Raw genomic sequence first — 26,239 nt, forward strand, 5'->3', positions numbered from 1 at the left:
ACTTCTTTGTCTCCAGAACTTCCTTTTCCAATTGTTAACTCAACATTGAGGTCTTGGGAACACAGTTTTATTAAATTACCGACTGTAAGGATAAATGAGCCTTGTAAACATCCCCTCTTATTATACGGAAAGATGACTGTTTTAGAAAAGTTGATGTGGGCTAATTATGTAGGATTACTGAGATCTTGATTACATATGCAGAAATCTGTCAGATTCTCAAACACGCCAGTGCAGCTAGTGCCAACCATAAAAATAATTTGTTCAGAATTAGTGTGTATATGTATATAAATGTGCACTGGGGGCTACATGTTCAAAAACAGCTTCTAATTTTGCAGCCATAGTTGAATGTGAGCAAGACTTAAGGTTGGAATTCTGTGTGGGACATAAGACAGTAAGACATCAACAGACGTTTGATTTTATTGAGGATAAAGGATATAAAGCTTTAAACCTCACGGAAAAATCCAGTTTGTAACTCTACATACCATATGTGAGAAGGAAATAGGCTCTTAAATGCACTTGTTTGCACTTGTAATTATATGCTTATTACTGGGAATGGTAACCTACTAGTTAGTGTTCCCTACCTTTTCTGTGCTGTGGCCACCTTTCTGGGCCCTGATGGCCATCCCAGCCCTTAGAGGCTCAACAGTGGCTCAAGGGGCCAAAGGACCAGAGGGAGACAAATACAATACCATGTATTCAGCCATTATAGAAACTAGGGTGGGCTGGATTCAGATGGAAAACTTCCAGTTGAACCAGTCTGAGGTATTGTATTGAACACAATGGAAATGCTTTTCAGCCATTTCAATCAGTTGGTAAAAGATTTCTCTACTGCATATTTACATATATGCATATATACATATATACATATATATTTGCATATATACAGAAATTCCACAGTAGGATGACCTAGCAAGAGGCTGAGATGTCTACAAAGAATGGCCATTTGCGTGGCTGGGAAAGTTAGGGCATCTTTCCATTAGCTGTTGTGGAAGTTTGACCTAGGAGGAAGAAGAGTATCTACAGGGAGAACAAGATTTATTGTAGATAGAGAATTTTTTATATAGTGGGGGGAAAGATTTGGGAGGTGGCCTTGTGTAAGAAATAGCTACAGTGAGATAGGTAAGGTAGTATCTGCAGAACAGGGTGATGCTAGTGGGTGTGTAGATAACAGATTTCCGGCAGAACAGCAATCTTGTTACAACAGCAATAGAGACAGTTTACATGTATCTGCATGGAAATAGCTAGTGACAATGAAAGAGAAGAGAATGGATATCCACTGCAGGAGAACACCAGCTAGCCAGGCAGGGCAGCAAGAGGTAACCAAGAGTAGCTGAGAGCAGCTGCAAAAATGTTATAGCAGATCTGGCTGGAAATACTGCACCTCCTCAAAACTGGGGAGGACTTTATACAGGTACTGTTGGGAGATATGGGTACGATATTTACAGTACCATTGCACAACATGAAGGCTGGATCCTGGGATCCTGTCATCACCTAGTATTGGGCCTTCATGGGTGAGGCTTTGAGATAAATGAATTAGAGGGGGCTTCAAGTATGCACAGAATATAAAGCAATTTCACAACCGTTAAGGTCAGAACTCTGATTTCTCCTATACAAGAAACATGAAAGGAGTTCAAAAAAATGATGACCCAGAAACTTGGAAGAACTTCTTGTCTGGCTGAATTTTTTTGGTAGGCATACTAGTGTGTTTACAGTATTTCCAAATGCCATGTGAGTTATGCCATCAAAGAAATAATACAAACTGGAAGTGTGTGTTAAACATGGGGAAAAAGGCTGATGGAAATAGCTTCACATTCCTTTTTATTTATTAATGCCACAGACGAACTGGTTTTCTCATGAGAAAGGTGCTCATGAATTTTCATTCAAAATAATAAATTGATGTCCACATTTTAAGAAATATGTTTAGGGTTCAAGGGATTAGACATGCAACTCTGCATATCTGATACCCTGTTTACCAAGATAAAATATACTTCTTAATGTCATTTTAGTTATTATGTAGATAATGGTTTTAGCTTATTAACCACAAACCTGTATTAGGGAAGCTGTATTTACCTGCCCTTTAACTAATATTATAGCATTCTTGTTGGCAATGTTTGGGTATCTCTAATGGAAGAATTTTTATTATTATTTTTTTTGTGATGAACAGATGACCTGATTTATTCTTGTTTTAGCAACTGGTGGATTTGGATAATCAACCAAAATTTGATCTTTTCTGTAGTTCTTGCATCTGTAGCACACATCAGTATTTCAGAAGTTATACTTTCCCTGATTCTGCCTGTGGCAATATGAAAAAAAGATCTTCTAAGCCCAGTAAAAATAGATTCTGAATAAAAAAGAAATATTCAATATACCACAGAAATACTGACAGGTACATTTTAATCTTAACCTGTCACTGATCCTACAATTGCTGGATTTTCTGAATATCTTTTTAGCAGCTTAGTAACTTACATCCTCTTCCAAATAGTAATTTAATAGTAATCAGTAGACCCATCAATTTACATGTAAGGCATTCATTTTAAGAACAATGCTCCCCCCTCCCCCCCCAAATAGAGCTATTTTAGAACTATTAAAAATCTCACAATCAAATTTTAACAAAATATTTATGATGCTTTTAGGCTGACTTCACTATCTTCAGGCTCAGGCAAATAACTGCCATAGACAGTTTGCTTAAAAATACTCCCAGATGACTTTATTTTACAGCAGAAAACCAAATAAGAGAATAGGCACAGTATGTAAACTAGGGAGGGGGAAAAGGTCCCCATTACCTCTTGCATCCTTTCCTGGTCTTTTTCTAGTGAATCCTGTCTCTCTCACTCTTCATTTTGTGTTGAGTTGCTGTTTAGAACCTCAGCTAGAAATCATAGTGTTCAGCTGTTTCCCAATTCTTATCTGAGTTTTGTAAAGGTCAGGGACAAATGCTTTGGTGTGTCTTCAAAGGATTAGTTCATTCTATTACACCAATATATGGACCAGTTTGGACTGTAACTAAGATGTGTTTCTATAGATGCAAAGCAGGTGTTTGGATCCAGCACATCTTCTGCCTATTACAGCAAAATCCCAGTCCACTTCCTGGTGCAATTTCTAAAGACAACCCGCCCCATTCTGGCAGGAGAAGGTCATGAACGTTGGATGTAGGCTTTGTTTCTCATCATCTTCGTATCTTAATTTAGATTTTTCACTGGTACTGACTGTCCAAGTCCAAGTGAATCTGTACCGATTTATATGAGATGAAATTTCGCCTCTTTATCATAAAACATATGTTTTAATAACTGCCTGTCAGTTTTATGACTTTGGAGAGTATTTGGATAAGATGGAAGGGAAAAAATGGAGCTGTAGATACTGAAGATACAGAATGGTTATACTGCTTTCTGAGGAAGGGATAAAGATTCAGTATCACTGCAAATATACTATTCAAAATGGAGTTTAGTTTTATTTTACTTGCAAAATGATATCTGAGTCAAATACCTCCTGAAACAGGAGAAAAGCCCTGAACTCCAAATGAAACTATTATATTTCAACAATAGTAACTCGCCCTTTTATGCTGGCTCTTCTTTATAATAGCATCATTGCTTACCTTCTCAGGGCAGCAAGCAATTTTAAGTAAGTACACCTCATAAATTATTGAGTAAAAGTATACTAAGTACAGTGGATTAAACTAGAGAGTTACTTCAGAGGCTGGAATCAACACTTGTGCATTATACAAGACTTCCTTTGTTGTTGACTCATTGAAAATAATACCACAGAAGGCAAATGCTTTCTTCTCTCTTGCTTGCTTTCTTGCAGAAAGAGAGTTCTGCTTGTCACAACTTTATCTATAAGCTTTCAAAATCGCCATGCATATGGTACTCTAGTTAATAACTGAAACTGTGATAGTCTTAATAACATTAAAAACATGTTTAGTTTATTGTTTCTCTTGTTGAAATACTGCTGATTTATTTAATGGGGTTGCTAAAAAAGTTGTTAATAATTGGAGAAATGAGCTTTAGTGGAACATACACTATTGTTTTGATCAATATGTGGGGTTTTTGATACTACTGACAAGGCTTTTGTTAGTTCCAGTTTTGCAAGTTTGCAGATCCCTTTTCAAGGGGTATCTTTTGACGAATGTGCAGTTTTTTAGCATGTACCTTCTGTCTTGTATCACAGCATTTTAGAAGAATCTATGCTTTACTTATTCACTAGGCTTTCAATAGAGAATCACATTAATCCTTTTAAGCTCCTTATTCTAATGATTTATTTTGTTGAAAACCGTAGTGATCCTCCTTTGAATTTTAATGATTGCTGGCTATTCAAGGATTCATTGTTTTGACTTCCTGTCCTTACCTTTGTTTCTTACATGTCTGTAGGGAACACCTGTCTAATACTGTATCTGGCCTTAGTTCTCACTGGCTTACCATATTCACTCAAGCCTATCTTAAGGCGTTAAGTTGAAATGCTAGCTACTCATCCATGAAAATAAATGTAGGATATTTACAGAGATAGGCAGATAGACAGCAGAGGGATGGCTGAATGGATTGAGTCATTTTTGGATGAAAATAATATTTTCCTAAGAATTATTTCAAGGTGATTGTTGCAAAGTTTCCTCAATATACAGTCAGCACTTTAAAAACCATTACACAACATGTATGGGGGATTTCTGTTTCAAAATTTTTGAAGCAAAGGCAGTATGCCGACGGTTGTTAGGGTTTGGCATCAGCCACTGAATTTAGGTCATGGCACTGGCTTAAATTGGATTTCAGTTTTCATTTTCACCCACTCTGTATAAATACAGAATGTCTCTTTAGAAATATAACTAGGAACATCATGAGTTTTCAAGAATATATTATTCTAATACAAGATTTTAACAACTACGCAGTATTTATGCATAATACATTTTGTTCCTTATCTACAGACTTCTGGACTTTGATTCAGAATACCAGGAGCTCTGGGATTGGCTGATTGACATGGAATCCATCGTGATGGACAGCCATGACCTGATGATGTCAGAGGAGCAGCAGCAGCATCTTTACAAGGTTAGCGCTACCGTTACTGCCTTTACCTAGCTATAGAAGATCTGATTAGCTTGACAAGTCTTTCTCTCACAGGATATCGCTGCGTTCATTGTATGTATCATGGTGTCTATTAGAATTCCCTTCCCTGTCCCCAACCTCATTTCCATCCCCTGTGCGCTGACAGGCTGCACCGACATCATAATTGCAAGAAAGTTCCCTTTATCACATTCTATTTGGTGTAATTCTATAGAAGGACAAAGATTTGTCTTCAAGATGAATAGAAATAAATGAAACCGCATTAATAAATAGACTGAAACAAAATGAAGGAAAAAAATGAAATGGTAGCATTTAACAAAATGTGTTTTGATTGGAGCTTTCAGCTGGATTTTATCCACCTTTCAGACCTCATCTGGGAAGAAAGAAATTTGCCTTGATTTTGGTTTGCTGCTGCCAGGATACGGGACTCTTCCAATTTAATTTTTATTAGTTATACATAAAGCAGACATTGTCATGTTAAGTCATCACACTTGCTTGTGATTTCAGCAAAATGATTTTGAACTTGCATATTGATTATAGGGTCTTCATCTAACATACACACACACACACACACACACACAGAGAGTTTCTCTTATTTGTCATAGCAGCCTTAGCCCAGAAGCTTTATCACTTCTTTTAGATAGACACTACTTTTAAGAAGTTCCCCAAAATGTGTGATTTGATCCTAAAATTGATTCAGGCTTCACTGTGTGTCTGAGAAGCTGTAGTCTACGGGTCTGAGGTGTGGGGGTGGGGGGAAGAAAAGAGGGGCTTTCGACAGAAATATCAGGCTGCAGTAAATCTTCCTCATTTAGGCAATTTTTATTGGAGTAATTCTGACAGTTGTCATCCTTGAATTGCTTTGAGCATATGGCATATTTCAAAGAGCAGATTGTGAATCATAAAAAATAAAATTAATAACTAACCACAGAATCAGCAACAGTATAATGACAAGAAACAACTACCCTCTAGCTTTTTTTTATTTCTTATCAAATAAATGGTACATTCAAGGTCAAATAGAAGTTGTTTTCTTTCTTCTATGATTGCATGATTTGATAATTTCTATATAAATAAATAAAATATAATTTATTTTTACTTGCTTTGGCATCCTAATTTCTTGATAGTCTTCTTGCATTTTAGTCTTTCTAATTTTAGTCCTTTTATTTAAAATACCAGTGAGAAAGGGTTGTCACCTGAGTTAAAATATGTTTATAAATGGAAATACGGTTCAGATCCAAACAGTTTTAGCCTGCAAGTGAGTTTAATTCAGTAGTCTCCATTTCTTGCTTTGACAACCATTTCTTATTTTTGCTAATGTCTTTCTCCTAACTTTCTAAATACTTAATCAGAATTAGCCCTACATTAACAGTCCTGGCCTTGGCCAGGCTCAGAAATAAACAATGTCAGAAATAGGTAAAAAGTTTCTTGCAAATCTAAAATAAGGTGTTTTGGTAGTGCCTGTTCACATAAGACCAGCTTGCACTATGCCTGTTATAACCACTACTCTAAGTTGTATACTAAAAAAATCAATAAACATAAATTTTAAGGAAAGAATCCATCCATCAATATGAAAAGGAACAAAGCTTAAGCAGCCATTCTAAGTATTTTAGGTGTTATTTAGAGTACTTCCCTTTCTGATATCCAAATGTAGCCATTAAGAATAATTATAGATGGTCAAGCTGGAATAACAATGCATGGCGAGAAGAATAAATGAGGGCAATAATTTAGGAATTAGTTTGCAGTACAGTATGGTGGCAAAATGAGGAATATTGAATATTCAAAATGGGAAATAACAGTTTCTTAATATTATGAAATTCTGTACTATGATAGCATGACACTACCAAAAGCAAAATGCTTCTGCCAGAGAGAGAGTAGCTGAGTATCCAGTCTTGCAGCACTGACAAACCAGTACTGCTGCCAAAACACAGGGAGGGTCATCTGCTAATTATCAGAGCCCCTATCTCAAAAGTACCTATTTGGTCACTGCAAAACCACTTGAAGAAGGGTAGAAACAGACTGCCTGCCCTCCCGCGGTGAATACTCTCTGCAGATACATTTCTAGTGAAAACAGCAAGGCAATTGTTAAGGACTGAAGGCAAGACTTAGCTAGAAATGTGGAGTTTGCTTAAGAGATGACTAAGGAGTGTCCGTAAAGCAGCAGGAGTATTTGCAGGTAATGTAAAAAGCTTGAGTGCATAACATCCAGATCTATTAGCCTTTCAAAAAACCCCACAACAACCACACAACAAAAACCCCACCTCCAGAAGAACTGTTGAAAGCTCCAAAGCCCCATAATTTCAGACATTTAAAAGCAGACAAAAGAAAACCTTAGCAAATGTAATTCAGGAAATAATTCTGCACTTGCTAAGGAGAAATCAGATAAATCACTAGGTCTTTATCATCCTTAATTTCAGAGACTCGTGTAACAATGAATCAAGCCCTGAAAACCAGTATGAATAGTTGTATAAAACTAGCTTAGTAAACCTCTTTTCTAATCAATAGTGACACCCTTTTTATTTGGAGCCCGTTATACAGTCATGAATGGTCGAGTGCTCACAGCTAAGGGGCAGGAGCACTGCTTGCACTTCACAGGGAACACAGCCATTCTGGTCTGTAGGGAGGGAAATCCGTAAAAAGAAATTTGAGCAGCTATTATTATCAGAATTCCTCAATGAGGTGGGGTGTTATGAAAACACAGGTCTTGCTTTAGTTGTTCTTTACCGGTTACAGCTTCCAATGCGAACCTGCTAATTGCACACTCTGCATTTTGTTGGGTTCTCCTAAACCCACAGTTCCCTCTTCTCAGTTATTGAGCTGACAAGTAATTGCACCTCTGAGCCAGCTCAGCAAGCCGCCTCTGCCAGGGAACCTGCTGTGGTATCACTATTACCAACAGTAATCATTGCCCCTAAGGAGTCTATGAATGGGAAGGAGCAATGATAAAACAGGTAAATCGGAAGGGGAAAGCATACATTAAAGCAGCGTAACATAATATATAAATGCTAAAATTGCATACAGGAAAATAAAATGTATTTTCATGGTTAGACTGTTTTCCCAGCACTCTGTTTTCAGATTTAATATAGATTTAAGTCAACTCTCAGCTTAACTTTGTTTTGTAATATTCCAGGAGCTTCACAGTTTTTTTAATTAGGATCCTTATTATCTCTCTTTAACTATTTTTATTTTGCCCTTAATTTAATAGGAGCAGCACAGCCTTATTTTTTTTTAACTCTGAGTATGTATGTATGATTTTATCTGGGTTTCCTAGATTTCAGTGCAAAGATTTAGAGAAAGAGAAAACCATTCTTCCTCGCTATGTTCCCCCACAGCCCTAAATAATGTCAGCTTTACAGTCTTAAGCTAGCTAATGATTTTGAAAATCAACTAGTGTTTGATAAAATGGCAGTCACGGAATGAATTGCTGACAGTTTATTTGTCCTCTAACGCTTTATCTATTAACCAAGAAAAAATTAAAAGGAGCATTTCCATGTTTTTGGAGTCTCACTTCTTTGTACTGCTGTAATGGCTCTGTTTAATGCCAAATGTATCATGTTTATTTCATTTTAATCTACTGCATGTGAGCCTGATCTCATAAGCTCTAAGTACACAGAACTTGCATTGACTTCAGCTGTATTCATATGCCATTACTGGAGGATCAAACCCAAAGAATTTAAACTCTGCTAATTAGCCCTTTAGTGGGAACTTGAGTAATTCTGTACCTTGAATGTTCAAAAATGAAGCAAATCAGTATTTACTGGAACTGTGGAGATTAGAAATGAGTATACCAGGCAGAAAAGTTAATGATAATTCTTTCAATTTTCCTCAGAAGATTAATTGCAAAACTTAATTGTGTTAGATTAAAACCCCATTTAAATAAGTACAGTATGATTGTTAAAAATGTTAGTATGTTCGGAATAAAATTAACTAAACATTTTAAAATGGCAAATAAAAGGAATTACATTTTTCTGTCTGATTACAAGTAATGTATGGCGTATTTAATAGAAACTGCATAAGCCGTAAGTCTCGCACTAGTAAGTCTTCGGCAACGATGGTCATGATAGATGGGAAAAGACCTTCATGTAGTAATGCAAAGATTTTGAAAACATGTAGTTGACACGGCTTTTGAACAGGTTAACTGCCAAACTACTTCATCAAAGGGAAGCGGTTCGCTGTATTAAATAACATGAAAACGCACATCAAAAGCTGAGGATACCTTTCAAAAAAAAGTTGAGGGGAAAAAAATTCTCCCAGCAGTTTTTAGTCTCCCTGCTGGAAGCTAGCGCTGCTCGGAAGGTGCAGTTCGTTTCCTCCTCTGGGTGTGCTGCTGCTCCATTGTGCCTTTCTCCCTGGCTCACTGTGCTGTGGCCCTGAGTGGCTCAAACAAACCGTGGTGAAAGTTTCCCTCATTTGCATCACTTCTAGACAGCCCTGTCGTACTCTTTGCTGACAGGAAATCACTGTCTTTGTCACCTTTTTTCAGTGATCTCCTTTTGGCAGAGATTGGCCATGTGACCAGGATTAATCACAACAACAGTTCTGGCTCAGAACTCAATGACATGTTTTCCTCAGCACTTCAATAATGGTGTAGAGGAGTCAGTAGGAAATGACTACATTAATTTCAGAGTGAAAAGATAATTAACACTTAAGGACTAGTGCTATAACCTATGGAGCTATTATTCAAATTAAAACTGATTTATTGCAAACTTGTGAAAAAACTCCAAACCTGTCCTTTAATGCAACTGTTAAAATAATCTTGCCAGCATCGCCGAGTTTAAAAAGAAGCGCAAACAATATTTAAGGCGGTAGTATAAATACATAAAAAACTTCAACATTTGAAACTGGAGGCTGAAGTATGTAAAGTGCTTACTTAGATGATATGAATAGGATACTGGCAAACAAAAGCAGCAGTGTGCTCCTAGAATGCTGTGCTTCAAGGAGTTTCCTTGGCAACAGAAATGCAGTTCCAAAAGTAGACAGAACTTTCCTCAGAAAACATACTATTAATAACAACCTTCCGGAACAACTTGGAACAATTTGACTACTTGGCAATAATAATGCCAAGTGTTCTGCAAATTAATCTAACACATAACAGTAATATGTTTCTCTTGCCCATAATTCTCCTGAGCTGGGGGACCGAGTTCTCTGCTGTTAGAGGATACAAATGTGCAAAGCGGTTCCAAATGCTGCGCAAACAGAGGGGGCTCAAATAGCAGCAGCCTATAAGGATCAATTAATGTGCTTCATATCATTTTAACTTGTAAAACAGATTAGTTTAATTGGATTACTTTGTTCCGTTTAAAAGGAGTTCTGCGTACCTACTGAAGCCACATTGTAGTTCAGTCTTCATTTCAAGCAGATTTTCCATATAAAGAAAACTTATTAAAAGATTAACAGCCTGTAGAGTGATATATTTGGACAATATGCTTAGGGGATTGGTTATAAACTAGAAAACGTGAAGATTTTTGCTCCCTACCCTGCATATTCTGCACAGCCCGGGTTGCCTTCTGTCTGTCTGGTAATCTGTCAGTGCCTGCACGGAGCTGCTGAAACAGTCCGTGGGAGAAGACGATGATCGTCGCTTTGGAGGAAGCTCTCAGCACACTGCAGGATTGAGCCCCTTGTAGGTAGTAACTACAAATCTGCTATGCATGCAGTATTTTTAGAATGTCATCATTTCTGTATGAGCCAAGAGAATAAACTAATTTCAGATTTGCCTTGCCAATAGGAGTCATTAGAATTCCACTAAGGGCCGTAAGTTTACCAGACAGGAAAGGTAGGCTTTGCTGCTACCTCGACTTTTCCTGAATTCTTAGATCTAAAGGTTAAAAGTAATCAATATCTCATTGTGCAGCCTGATAATAAGTAATAACCATGATGTTAAAATCTAAATGATTGCAGATAGCACTTGGGTGTGTTGACCCATTTGGAAGGGCTTTTTAATTGCAATCAGAATAGTCATTATAGTTTGCTAATAAACTTTCGAGCTACCTTGCAAAAATCACCACCTTTTTGAAATATGATTTTAATGCTAATAGCAAATTATGTCCCAAATTATACCCCAAAGTGAAAGCTTTTATTTTTTCTGACAAAGCATATATAACACTTTAAAATAAAAAGAGGAAGATTATTCTGCTAAATAATATCAATGGAGTTACCCATTAACAATAGTCATTCACAGCACTCACTCATGTCTACAGACACGGATTGATGCATGCTTCAATGGAAGTTATTCTTTACCTTTGATGTAGTATATTTGTAACTGTCATGTATAGTAAAATGACTGAGCTAAGTTTTGCACAAAACCTCTGATTTCAGTTACTGTTCTCCATGAATTTCAATAATTTTTATGTGCTGGTCTGGGACTGTTTTTCCCCAACAGATTAAGAACCTCTATGACTTTCCACATAGTAGGAAAATCAACTGTTTTGTATGAGAGGTCTCAAAAATGCCTGATACCTCAAGCAACAGTAAAAATCTGACTGCTATTAGAACATCAACTAAATGAGTTCAGGACCTGACACAGCAAAGTTTCCTAGTCTCTTATTGCAGGGGGTGATGAAATTCATTAACTTTTTCCACACAAGTATTTTCAGTTTAGTTGCACTGGAGAACAGAGCGAAAACTCCTTTGTGACACATCCGGCAACAACCAGCTTGACCTTCAGTGGTCCATATACTTAACTTTGTAATATGATTAAATTCCTTGCTACTTCTGGAAAATTTTATATTTTAAAAAGCAGAAAAGAAAATCATTGCTGGAAAAAAATCTTGCTTAAAGCAGAGAAATGTGAAGTTTTAATGTCTTATGTAATTACAACAGGAAAACACTGATTACTATGTCTACAGAATTACGAAATAAGTCTACAAAACAGATAAAGAAAGAATATGAGAAATATTTCTGCATTTTCTTGGTTGCTTCCATAATATATTTCAAATGTAAACATGCATTTTTAAAGGCCGTGTTGTAATTTCTATGGAGCAGACTCCCTGTATTTCCGCAAGAAGTGGCTTCATGCATTTCACAAGAGTAAGTGGGTTTCTCCCATTTCTTCCCAGCATGACATTGAAGATGAACTTCATATTGTAGCAAAGCAGTATTTACTGAGCTTGTAGCAAAAGCCAGCACAGCTTTTGGGAGATTAAAGCAGTGTGTCTAGAATGAAAGAGGCATTCGACTTCAAACAAAAGTAAATGTGTACCACATAGCTGTCATCACCATTCCGTACTACAGCTGCAAAACGTGGACAATTTACAGTCATCACGTCAAGCATCTTAGTCAACTCCACATGCTCTGTCTTTGTGCCCTTGCTGGTATAAAATGGCAGGATAAGGTCCCAAGCAGTGAGACCTTAAAGCAGTGTCAAATACTCAGCACTGAAGCAATAGTCTGGCACACTCGGCTATGGTGGTTTGAGGGCATAGGTCCAGCAGTAAGTTACCCAAAGCCATTTTCTGTTCATCAAGCATTTGTAGTTATTAAAAAATGGACATGGCACCTCAATTCACCCCAAACGATGATGAAAATTACAGCCTCCGTTGCTTTCTATATGCTAGGGCTGCCTCGTGTACAAACAAGACAGAAAGGGCTCAAGATCAGTGTCAGATATACTAAATTATTCACGTTCTCTGAAGTACAAGTGAGAATAACTGAAACACAGCAGCACTCTAGCTTAATCATTGGACCAAGAGTTCCTAAGAAAAAGTGTTATACTTGTGCTGTTATATGTGCAGTACGACACCAGGGACAACAATACCAGTGCTGCAATGGTCTTCAATACCCTGAACTGAGTAAAGAGTCCATATGATGCCCCAAAATATGGGCCTGCTCTGATTTACATTGTGCTTAGCACAGCCTTTCCAAACGTCATCCTTTGGTCTAAAGGAGTTTAAGTTATCTATATTTTCCTGTTTCCTAACACATTGGATCACATGCAGACCACATGTAAGCATTGCAGTGTCCTGGGAGCTGCCCACTCTGAGATTAGTATTTGATGTATTATGGCAGATTTTATGAAAGTTCATGTGAATCAGCTGACTAAAAATATCTTATGAAGTGATTTGTGAATTTGCACTCACAATTCAGTCATAAAGTCTCATATACAAAAATGACAAATAAGGGATATCAGTTGTCTATAAAAATGAAATTCAAAGAAGCCAGGACTGGTTTATCTATCACTGCATCTCAGAACCTTTAGTCTAATATTTCACAGCCTTTGTTCTGGGATGTGAAACCATATACTACGTTTAAGATCTTATACGATGACTATATAACACAAAAATGGCTCCATCAGCTCAGAGAATAGTGTGTTCTATGCAGTTCTCCAGATATTTTTCTTCCACGCGGTTGTCCAGTACTCGTGAGCCCACATAACCTTACATCCTGCCCCAAGGAGTCCCACCAGTTTAGCCCCACACCCGATGAACCACTTTCTGTGCAGTGTGTCTGTGCGTGTTTCTGCTTTAAAGCTGCCTTCCGCTGGTCTCACCAAATAATACACTGAAGTAAGATAAAATTAGGAGTCTTAATAACATGATAGCAACATAATTTTTGAAGTTGTGTGTGGAAATGTTCTTAGTTTTTTAGCAGCTTGGTGGATTAGGTGGTTCTAGAGGAATGCAGGTAAAAAAAAGCACCAGCAAAAAATATGCGGGGCAATAGTATTACCCTATTCCTCAAGTTAGTTGCCAGTTTTTAATTCACTTCCCTATTTTTTCACCTCATACTCCAGGAGAAAATATATTTTTTCTAGACTCAAGGGAATTATGTGCTTTATCCATGATGTTTTGCTTCATAAACATAATACAGGAAATACTATTTTCTTTCCCAATTATTCCTCATCAGTATAGCTCATAAATAATTGATAGTATAATGTTTCTTTTTTTAAAAATAAACAAAAAACAAATGACCACAGAAAACCTTTTTAGCAGGTTTTCTATATGAAACCTAAATTCACTAAATCTCAGTAAATTTGCAGTGGCAATACATTCAATGCATATGTATCTAAATTAGAAAAAATAAGTTGTAGTGAAGTATACCAGTTTATAATCTTCTGAGTTCTTATTTGTTATGTATTTTATTTGTATTTTTAACTCTCTATATTGTATTTATATCTTGAAAATACGTAAAATATCAATATAAAATATTTGTATATATTTGTAACCATTTTGCACACTTAAGGTTAGGTGATATTTTTACATTGTGTGTATAAATTTTTAATACATTGTACTAAAAATAGCATGTATTTTGCATGAACTTCTCCTTCTAACAAGGTAAAATAAGCAAACACTGTTGTTGAAGTTGTGCTTGCATTAAGTCCAGTGGGGACCTAGGGTAAGCTCCAGCCAACTCCAGTGGCCAGTGCGGTCCTTTGGTTCTTCTGAAGTTCTGGTGGGTGGGTGCTGATATTTTAGCATTGCAGAAAGCGGTTACTATAGAATTCCAGTGATCATGACCTGTAAATGTTAAAGATGGCTCTATGGAGAGATGCTCTTGGGGAAGGCAGCAGCTGTAGAATGGCAGGTGCTGTTACAGGTGTGCATGACATATACCAACGGTGTCACTGTGCAGACCAGCAAGACACTGTCACAGACTGCAGGGAAGGCAATGGAGAGGTGGGAGCTTCCCCAGTAACACACTGGGAGAAAGGGTCATCTGTGAAGACTGATTTAGATTACTAAGGGAGCTAAGCGGACCAGCCTCTATCATGAGGAGACTCCTCTGACTGGTGATTCAGAGCAGAAGCTTAAGCTAAGCACCCTGAAATAGTTTCAGAAGAAACCTTTTCTCTCTTATCTCTTTCTCCACTGATTGTATAAAGAGGTTATGAAGATCAGCCTCACTCAGCGTTACCTCTCACTGACTCTCAGTTATCATGAAAAGAGGGGTTTTTAGTACCATTGTGTCATGTCTATGCAATATTCCAGTTTGAAACCCTGCTGTGATGCATCCAGATTTTGACAGACATTACACTGGAGTTTGATCATGTCTGCTTTACCCATTGATTTTCCTTAGAAATGGGAGATGATAGATACAGAATTGCCGTTACAGTTTTTCAGGTGGTAACTTTCTAAAGATGAACATTAGCCTTTTTGAATGATGTATTGAGACTGATGCATGTTTTTTGCTGGCCTTCATCAAGGAGGACTATGTGTCTGCTTATGCAGCTGGAAGAACAATAATTCCCAATATCTTTTAATTTGTTATCATGTGTGGAAAGAACAAAAAAGTACCATCAGAGGTGAAAAGTGGTTAGTCATGTGATCCCACTTTGTTGTCTCAAAAAGTTCATCTCCACTATTTTGGTTTTTCAGTAAGTGTACGTAATTTATAGTCAGGTTTTATTTTTCTCCAGAAAGTCAATAGTCAAATGGCTCACAGTGTTAGTATGGAAGATTTTTGCCTTTTTTTCCCCCAGGTCCTCGAAAAAGAAAGGTAGAAAAGCTTTCTTTCTGGTAATATTTAGTATCCTTATTGCTTCAGCTTCGGTCCAAGAAAAATACTGCTCTTAGGACTTCTGCCTGATTTAATCTTCAGTTCTGGTTTTTAGGTGTCTCTTTTCTGTTAGCCATCTACTAGAATACAAAAAGTATTTATGCCAGAGGCTGAAACATGTAATAGTTAAAATAAAGAAATAGAGAGAGAATAAAGCAGGTGATGAAAATCACCCCTTGTTTCACCTTGCCTCTGTACTGAGCTAGGGACCTTTCTGTCCATTCCTCTTTCCAACAGTAATGGTTGAATCCTACAGCCGTTGTGCTGTATGAGCCTTGTAGTCTCTTTGTGCAGTTAATTTACTTGCTAAATAGAAAGTAACATTCACAAGATGCCTACTCAGAATTAGAAGGGGTATGAAGATACATATTTGAGTCAGGTTTAATAAACATACAGGATGATTTTTTTGTAAATATGGCCCAACGGCAGTTCCTCATCAACTCACGAATACCCATGGTAGATTGGTAGCTAACTCAAGGTGCCCAGAGAGTTAGACACAAGGGAGCAGACCTTATTGCAGATTAAGACTATGGCTCTGGGCTTCCTGGGCCTGCCAAAGTTCAAGAATCAATCAAGGGAGTAAATAAAGAGCCAGTTTAAGACTAAAAGTACTATATTATTCCATCTCATTTTCCCAAATGTAGCATATGAGATCTGAGACAACAGTCTCATTAGAGAGGAAGGAAACATCTGCCATTACCTGGGCAAAAACCCACCTAAAATCATAGGACATAGATAGTGGTGACTCCGAGAACCAGGAGAAAAGGAACTGCAGACAAAACAGGCTTTGCTTTGAGGCAATAGAAACGGTGTTTTAGTCTTTAAAAAGAATCGATCAGAATGAAACAATTCTAAGTAAATTTAAAGCTATTAAAATGTTTTCTTAACTAATACCAGAAACAGACAATAGGATACGGTGTGGTACCAGGAACCAGCGCACCCCTGTGTAGTTACATAGAGACATAAAACATTTAATTGTACCTCTTCCCCAGGATCACTTGTGAAATACACAGTTCTCATTCACAGGGAAGATGTTGAAGTCAAATATATGCCTCCACAAAGTGGCTGAAGTATCCAGAGAACTGCAAAAACAGAAACAGCAGAACACATACATAGATGTAAGTCAGAAGAACCCATGAAGCAGGGCAGATGCAGACTAACTGAAAATGTAAGCATTTTAGAGCAACATATGTAGTATAACAGGCAACATGAAAAGTAGAAGGAAAAATGTTCTGGAGAAAAAGAGCCAGGCAGACAGATTGAATATTTCAGTTACCTTTGAAATTAAAATATAGTGTCTGAAACCATAGAGAATTTAAGGTTTTAATGAAGAAGGAGATATCTGTAATGTGACTTAGGCAGATCTAAAGATTCTCAGTGTTCTGGCAATGCAGAAGGCTGCCAGGCATTCAATTGCTATATTTGCAACTATGCTATTAGATCAATGACTAATTTGATACCAGCTGGATTGTGGAGCCAGCTGCAGTACAACACTGATAAGGAGCAAAATTAGACTGGAGAGATGCAACCAAGCACTGCAGATGTGCAATGAAATCATTATGAGACCAGTGGATAAATGCAGTCAGTCAACAAGGAACCCCTGAAATGAGAGATGTCATCACATAAAGTTTTACAAGAATTCTATGTGCTCATGGCCACGGGTCTGTACAAACTCTGGTTTGAATTGGAAGGCAGTATTCAAAGCAGTACCTGCAAGAAACAGGAAAGTCCCTGTGATTGCTCCCTAGCATTCTAGCTGAATATAACATATTTGAAGAAGTTGAGCACTTAGATGTTAAATCAAAGTTAGCACAAAACTCCACAAATCACCCTAGGGTCCACCAAACAGAATTCTGTTAGTCTAGTAAAGCTGCTGAAAAAGACAATGTGGCAAAGCAGAGACCATGTACCCACAGAAAGTAATGCAAAATGGATAAATGATCTACTAATGGTCAGAAAACCTTAAACTGTTTCCAAAATCATTGAACAAGATGCTGAGAGCTCGGGACAAGTTACAATTTTTTATTTTTTTTTTTCAGGGCAACATTGTTCACTGCGATGTCAAAACCTCATTTTGGCATCTGAATGAACAACATAGTCACTGTTTTGCTGCATATTTACTGAGGTATCTGTATTTCTGCTCATCAGCCTGAGCTTCTAGAGGTATTTCAGTATGTACCAGACTAGGCACCCTTCCTCTAGTGTGTAGCTGATGTCAATCAAAAAATAGGAAAGAGAAATGTCAAAGAAGAGGCAATCCATAACCAGCTCCTACATGGAAACCTGGACAGGAGTGTTAATCTCAGTGCAGAAAACTTGACAGAATCTGAGTCACCTGTGGGTGGCATCCCTTGATTTTTTAAGGACTTAGCTGCTGGCCATGAGAAACCAGAGCCCCTCAGGAAAACAGGCAGAACACTTGACAGGACAGTCCAGTCTTTCACAGAGATGAGCAACTGTTTTTACAGATTTTTTGCACACTTGGCAAAAGCCTATGTATTTTTGCTATGGACAACATAGAGTGACTCAGAAAAGAAACAACCCAAAAACAACTTAAAGGACCAAAAGCAAATAAAAGGGGGCAACAGGGACAGGGGGGTGACAACACTGACCATGGAGGAAGCAAGATACCAGGACACAAGTCCTTAAATAGTAAGGCTATTTCAAGGGACAGAGTTTTGGGAAACTTCCCTGATGATACAGAGTTCCTGTATCCGTTCCTCTATCATTTTTTCCCCACACCATGGTAGAAGTAGTGAATGAGTGTAGGGGTAAGTTAGCATGAAGGTAGTGTTCCTTCCAACAGAGATCCCCAGAGAGCCCTGGTTTCTGAAATCAATGAAATTAGGAGTTTTTGCCTTGCCCAGAAGCAACAGCGTATCTTGCTGCCTTCACACGTACAATGCATTTGTCTGCCAGAAGAGGTAATGGACCACGAGTTACCTGATGGGTAACATCTCACCTTTAAGACACCACCTGCAGCCTCCAGCTGCAGACAGACCCACACCCCACCTTGTTTTATCTTAATTCGAGTGCTGGATGTATCTCTACAAATTAATCAACAGTACTGAGTCCTCCCTAAAAGTAGATAGCATAGTCCGGAACTCAGTACAGATGCAAAGCAAAGAGAATATAGTTATTTAAAGACACATATCTTCATTTAGTTCAGCTGTCTGTAAGATACATATCTATATACATGTATTTTGTCTAACAGCACAAATGCTAAATAAGTGAGCTTTGCTATTCCTGACACATGTCAAAGTTACTCAGAATATTAAAATGTTAAGCAAGAAAATGTGTATTTTATGGAAAATGTTTCTGTTGGGCTCACATTAATTAAAATTCAAGTCTTCCTATTAGAAGCCAGATTAAAAGAGAGGTAGAACATTGCTGGCCAAGTGCAACAGGCGACAACAACCCAAATTGCTTATTGTGGGGGTTAAGTGGAATGTATGTGAGGAGCTTTTTGCATCTTTTCAAAGCCATGTGTCCCACAAGCTATTTCTTGGCTGAACAGCAGGGTGTTCTCTCTCTGTGGACTAACCATTTCACAGACAGTGCTCTTCATTGCCATGGTAAACCAGCAAGTAGAAAATCCTGACCTTGGTGCTGAGGCATGCCTGAACGACAGCTAAAATTTTCTGGTTTGTCCCTGCATGTTTAAACAGTGAGAAAATATATTTCCTGCTCTTCACCCAAGTGAATTCATGCCAGCAAATGAATCTTCTACCAATTTCCCCTGTTTCCTTCCCTTCAAGCCAGTCACTAGAAATATACTACTATAATAACTTGCACATCATTTAAAAGCTATTATGCTGATGGGTGCCTATATATGTCCTAAACATCTCTTCACTGTCTGGGTAATCTCCAAACAGGGAAACCTAGAGTGATGGGATATCTGATGGTTTAGGCATTCAGTTTTATTACAATCAGCATAGACCATTTTGATCATGCATATGATTTGTTTGTGAATTTGATGTCTTACAAGAAAAGGCTTTTATATTTATATTTATGGATTTATAAGGCTAAAAATAAAAGAATACCCACCATTTCCAGTCCCGTGCATATTACTTTGCTCTCTGGTGCTTCTAAATTCTTCCCTCCTGAAGCATATAGTCCCTTTTCCAGGTTCTTCAAAGACTGCTGCATCTTTGCATTTTTTTTGTAGCCCTATCTTTTAGCTTGCTGACTTAATCTGCCAGCATCAGAATTTTCTACCCTTACTGCTACAGGCTTTGACACCGCCAGATTCTGATTGAGTGAATCTCAAAACCAGGCGCTCTCCCATGTTATGATCCCCAGTTGTCAGGTCATCCAATAGTTGAGGATCTTTCTGAAGTTTTGACCTTAACTCATCTGTTCAGGCATCTCAGCTACTTGTCAGCAGTCAGCAGTGACCTTACATTTCATATCCACTTCTTTTGTGAGGCTGAATGTACAGCGTCAACAATAGCTTGCACTGATGCCTGTTGTCATTGATTTGTATGGCTATATGAGATTTGGACACAGATCTGTGGGCACAGGAGTCTTCGTTCCTACATCCCTGTAAGTAGCAATTCCAACTGACATATTTTTGTGTAGCCTGTGTTCAAGCTTCCCAGGGAAGCTCCTGGAAAAGAGTTATGGATTTTTGTTTTTCATCCAGATTCTCTTCTGGTCTTTCCTATGGAGCTGAGGGGTATAGTGTGATAGACTTACCTGTTATGGAACTTCATTTTATAAAGTGGTCTGGAAAACCCTAGGAACTTAGCTAGGTTTTTTTTTAACACCAGAAAACATCACTCAACCTTGGTATCCTGCTTCAAGTAGTGACCACTCCTGGAAAACCTGAGATAAGATGAAGAAACAATCTCTTTCACATATACATACATTAGTGACAATAAGCTGTAGGTGATGGGTGTTATGCATTTCTTTCATGTTGATCTTTTCTTTGTATGGTCCTCTAATTTTTTTAGATTAAAATGGCTAATTAGCTGGTTTGACCACCAGGTGGCCTACTACACTGTGCTGTGGCGTATGCCCTCACTGTGTCTGGAGAAAGGTGTACAGTAATTTTTATTAAAAATAATGTTATTGGATGGTGTTATTGTGTAAGTGCAAGTGTGGCATTTGTAATCTTGATCTTTTTTGTTGTACCAATCAAATGTAAATGTAGTCATACTAGTGGGACTTGTTCAGGCCTATGAAAGGTTGCAAAATGAAAAACGTATATAAAGTCCTTAAAGATTTTTTGCATGGTTTAAATATTCACACCCTTTTCTTAAGTGCCTAATGGCTTTACCAAAGTACAGTTAAATTCTGCCTCTGCCATTTCTTCCACACTTTATTAAAGACGCAAAGAATAAAATCAATGCAATGGCAATCCTTCAAACAGCAGTACCAAATGCCAATCACCAATGAGCTGGAAAAATTACCTTTAATAGGGTTAATGTAGTGCTAGTGTAGTCACTTAATGTACAAAAGCTCTATGGCCTGTTCTAAAATATGTATTCATTACTTTAATTTCTTTAAATTTCACTTCTATAGCAACATATTATACCTCTAGCATAATAGCTAACAAAATGACCTAAAAGTGTTGACTCAGATGTGCATTTGTAAAAAGTAACCTAGTACTGTTAGGAACATGTAGTATTCAACAAGGCATACTTTCTTTTTATCCTTAGAATTGTTGCTAATTATAAAATGTTTGTTAAGATAGGAAGTGCAGCCACCTAAACTAAGCAGTGAAACCAGGGGGTCTATGTCATTGAAGTGCAGATACCATTCACAAAGTTTCTGTCACCATAAAAATCAGAGTCGCTTACTTTTGCTGATATTGTCAATAGAATGTATTCCTTAAAAAATCTGAAAGACAGAAAAAGCAATGAGATCTTGCTCATTATCCCTCATGCTTTTTCAGTTTTTTCTTACGTTTTTCCATTTTTGTTTGGAATTACTAAATTCCCTGCATAGTATAACAAACATCTATTAACAAAGCAGACAACAGCTGAAGTTGAAGACATCAATACACATTAATTTAAGCATATATCTTGTCTTAATGATCACAGGTCTTTCCAATTTGTGTTTGAACAGCCAGGCAGCTATCATGGCATGCACGGTTACCAGGGCAGGCTTTCCAGAAAGCAGGACCACAATGTCTTGAGAGAATGTCAGAAAGACAAAAGTTCATGTCTTCCCTAGTGTTCACTATAGCTGAAGTAGATCCAAAATATCCTGAATTTGCTGCATGTTTCTCCACTACTGGTTTTGTGTCTTGATATTTTCTGCTGCTGTGGTCCTTTGAAGCACTTCTTTCCTTCTCAGATATATGCATACCTTTTCCAGCTTTGAAGACATGCATTTTCCACCTTTTTTAAGTAGAATTCAGACATTAAAATCACAGTAACTTACCAGTCTCTAAATCCACTAACATTGCAACTGTTAGATAGATGTGAATGTTGATGTTATAGTCACCAGTTTATCAGTTTGCTTACAGCTCAGAGATTAGTATTTCACCGAGGCAATGTAAGTCAACACAACCTTGTGGGTTTTTTTTCTGAAATAAATTTCTACAGTTTCATTGCAGAGTCTTTACATAACTATTTTCTTTTTTAATTGCTGTAAGACAGGTACTATTAATATACAGGTGTTATGCTGTGTGCTGGTTTCAGGGAAGCTCATTATAAAATGCTAAACACAAAGGGGCAGATTCCCCGGTCTGTCCAGATCACATTCAACCTTCCCATTTCCAGTGAATCTAGAGCAGTTGATGGTGTTCACTAGAAAACACTCTCCTTGTGGGTGGGTGGAATTCTCATTGATATCATCCACTTCATCTGCTACTATGTTCTTTTTCTCCTGCTCCCCATCCTCCTTTCCAGCATGAATAGAAGCAGAAAAAAAAAAAAAGTGAAACAGAAGAGCCTAACAAGTAAAAGTCAAAATGTGAGTACAGGCAATAGTGTCCATAATCACAATTTACATCCTGACCCAATATTTTTCATTTATGTCAGGGCCAAGTTATTGAAAATTTGCTTTCTGACAGTTTTAAGAATGTCCAAAGCATGTATATTTGAGTTCACTAGCCTATGCAAAAATTGTTCAACTTCTCTATGTGTTGGTTCTATAAATTGTAAACTCAGAAACACCAAAGAGACTTAACCCAAGATCAGTGCAAGTCATCTGGTTTCATGTGTGATTCTTGTAGTAACGTCATGCTTTCAGAGACATTCAAGCTGTTGACAAAGGTGTAAGAAGATAAAACAGCAAGAAGTTAAAATTTAACAAATTCAAACTAGAAACAAGCCATACAATTTCTTACGGTGAAGGAAGCTAGTTGTTAATCACATCACCAAGGAATGCTGTGAGTTTTCCATCATTTGCATCTTTAAATCAGGGCTGGTTGCAACACCAAAAGACTTTCTCCAAGCCAGAAAGTTGAGAGCTTAATATAAGCAGAGAAGGTAAGACATTTTGTACAAATGGCGATGTTAGATTATGACAATTTCTTGAACTTCAGATCTGTGAATCAGCCCAAGTTTTGTCAGAGAATATTTTGGCAGAATGCCATTAGAGATGAGAAGAAGCTTTCAGCTTTCATCACGCCAGCGAATAACAGAGTTCACATTCAGCAGCAGCATAAATCCTTGAAAACAGACACCTGAAATCAGGGAAATAGAAAGAAACAGAGGAAAAGTTTCTTTTGTTTCTGTCTCGCTCATTGTTCAGTAGACAAAATGAGTTCAGTGTCACTGCATTCATGTATGTTTTTTAAAGGTAACTATTAGTGTTAGCTACTAAATTTCTTGTAGAAATAAAGATTTATTGAGTTTAGAGCTGAGGTATTTTCTATGTTGACTAAAATGTACCGTGAGTGCAATAACTCATTTTTTTTCTGTCTAGTGTGAAACAAACAACAATAACTAGTCATGAGCTCAGACAATATATTCTGCTGGACAGCATGCTGGGGTAGATCTCAAAAGACTTGTGTTCCCACATCAGAGATCCTCCCTGAGACTGGACACGGTGTCTATCTGTATGTCAGTTTCCCATTTTAAATTAAGAATAATATTTCTCCACCTCACATGACTGTTGAAAGTCTGCAACTGTTTGGAGCATGGGAATGGCAAGCTTGATCCTGCCTGTAAAAGGCTGTGTTAGGCATACCCGTGCTGGTGGCCATTTGGAAAAAGGCTGAGCATGTCTCCTAGACACAGCAGCTGTTGGAAATACAGAAAGACTGGCTTTCAGCATGTCCTGGATTGCCAGTTTCCAACATTTCTGGACAGAACTAAAGTTCAGAGGAACACCTCACCCCATCACATCACAGTATAACAGAGTGCGTATCTCTGTTCCTGGTGGTTCATGGTCACACTTCACATTCTTCTCGGAAGTTACAAGGGTCTTAAAGAGCAAGCCCAATGCCACATGTGGGTGGCCAGAAGCAGGGATTTAAAATCTTTTTTTCCCTTTTCCCATTATATGGGTGATAATTCCTCTCATTTTCATTGCTTAGGTTGTGTCTTCTTAAATTACTTAAAATATTAAAATTTTATGGAATTCAGAAAGTCCATTTTTAGAAATGAACTCAGAGTCAAAATTGGAAGACTGAAGAGATTAAAAAAAATCATATGTTATCATGTATGTTAGTTTCTAGAAACAATGACCACATGACCACACTGATATAGTCCTTTAAATATCATTCAGCAAATACAGTGCTGCTGTTAAGTGTTCTAGAACTGAAATACATCTTGGAAGAAGTTTTTCCACCTTTCAAGGTAGCCTGGCTCTTGCTGAAGATGCTGCTTGGGGGTAGCATTATCCTGTTTTGATCACCAGTGATGAAGAGAGAAAACATCTGTGTTTAGTACGCATAGGTCCATCAGACTGTTATCCGTCTCAGATACTCGGAAGGATGCTGGTTAGTTCTCGCTGCTCAGTCATCTTTATACACTTAGTTTGTTTCAGGCCCTATTGAACTCCTATCGATAAGGCAAAAAATGATCACTGCTGTAGCGTTTGCTATCAAAGCTGTTAATACCATAAAAAAAGAAATATTTTCTTCCATGTTAAAATAATTCAATGACATTTGTGAGGTGCACAACTTTTTGCCAGCTCTCCTAATTTAAAACATTATCTGTATGAGGAAAACATATGTTAGAAATTTTTAATTCAGTGATAGGAAAGGCACTAATGAAATATGCATGTATGAATTTTGTATTGCATAAGTTTCCTCTTTCTTGAAATGTGATTAAAAGCCAAACATCTGGATTATGTTTAAAAAGCTTGAATTTCCAGTTTTCAGAGAGATTCAATCTATTTTGACACTGTACACTTAGCCTTAACATTTTCAGCATGCTGTTAACATTACTTGCTATTGTAAAAAAGTAAGTTCAGGTTTAAACAAAGTTGGACTTCTTGTAATGCTAAAAATGTTTTCTGAAATAGCTGTTTCTGCAGCATTCACAGAGCCATAGTTTAGGCTGTGTCAGCAGTTCCTTTATAAATTTGCTCTTGAAAGCGGTCTGTAGTTGATCATAAAAATAACTTTTCAACTTGAGAGTATTTTTTCTTTTATTATAAAAGTACTGTGTTTTTCCTAGAATAATATTAAAAATGAAATACTGAGTTTTTAAGAATTTATAAAATTCAGTATAAAATGAGATTAGCCCACTTAACAAATATAATGGTATTGCAATGCAAACTTTCTCCTTTTGTTTCAATAGCTTTAATGTGTACTGGAGAAGTGAATAGCTATTGTCTGCTGTGTCTCTGCAAGGGTTCAGGATATGTCTGTCTGGAGATGACAGTCAGTAGCTAACTATATAACTTTCTTCTTAACATGTTTAACAATAGTTTTGATGCAGTATGTTGTCATGGTATTGCTGTAAGAGGAATTACGGTGATTACCAGTGTTTTAGGGAGTCAGTGGAGATGCTTTAGCACTCCTAGTGGACCTGCTGCATGTGCCAACTTTGACATAACTCAAGGGAAATTATAAGGAACAAATCAAATAGCACATTATAAAAACTATTAGCTTTCACTTAATACAGTACAGAATGTGCATTTAAAATAAAAATGACATATTTCATTATTACTTTGGGGCAAATTGAGAAATCTGCTGTCAACACTCTTTCCGATCAGCACCTAGATGGGCCCTCAAACAGGTGCAAATTCCATCGTGTAGAAAAAAGTTCAAATGTGTTAAAGTTCCTGTTGTTCCCTTAGATACTACAGGTAATGAGAACTCAGATCCACATGCTCTGAGGCACAGACTGAGCAAGCTAGACGCAGAGTCTCTCTGGTCTTGACTTGAGGTCACCCACCAGCCTGCAAAGGTTGCAGGGCTATCACCACAGGCCAGGGGTGATTTTCTTTTCTCACAGTTGACAAGGTCTAGTAATCTGGGTTACTAAAGCCATTGTGCCAAAGGTGGGTGTACTGTCCTTTGGTGGAGACTTTGAGTTCTGCCTCTGTCAGTCTGAGGAACTCAGATTTCCATTTGGCTCTTTTTGCAGTGGGGAAGCTCTTCTTCCATGAAACAGTATAGCAAATAGGTAAGAAGAAGAGGATCCGTATATTCTACCATCAGTCATATCCCAGTAGGTATTTCTAGAAGAGAGGATAATTTATTTGTCGATTTTCAGTCAAACTTCACTCCCAGAAGGCTATTACTGACCGCCATTAGCATTCTGGCTGAGTAACAACAGAGTAAGGACTTCAGA

General features: G+C 37.5%; 1 protein-coding gene across 2 annotated transcripts in view; it reads left to right on the forward strand.

Moving 5' to 3' along the window:
• The window catches only part of AKAP6 (A-kinase anchoring protein 6), a 287,417-nt gene that overhangs the window by 198,508 nt on the left and 62,670 nt on the right, over positions 1–26,239 (forward strand). For both annotated transcript variants that reach the window (XM_037395841.1, XM_037395842.1), the window contains exon 9: positions 4,910–5,030. In XM_037395841.1, the coding sequence (XP_037251738.1) occupies positions 4,910–5,030 (121 nt within the window). The remainder of the gene's footprint in view (positions 1–4,909; positions 5,031–26,239) is intronic.

The sequence above is a fragment of the Falco rusticolus genome, chromosome 7, assembly GCF_015220075.1.
Source record: "Falco rusticolus isolate bFalRus1 chromosome 7, bFalRus1.pri, whole genome shotgun sequence".
Taxonomy (NCBI): domain Eukaryota; kingdom Metazoa; phylum Chordata; class Aves; order Falconiformes; family Falconidae; genus Falco; species Falco rusticolus.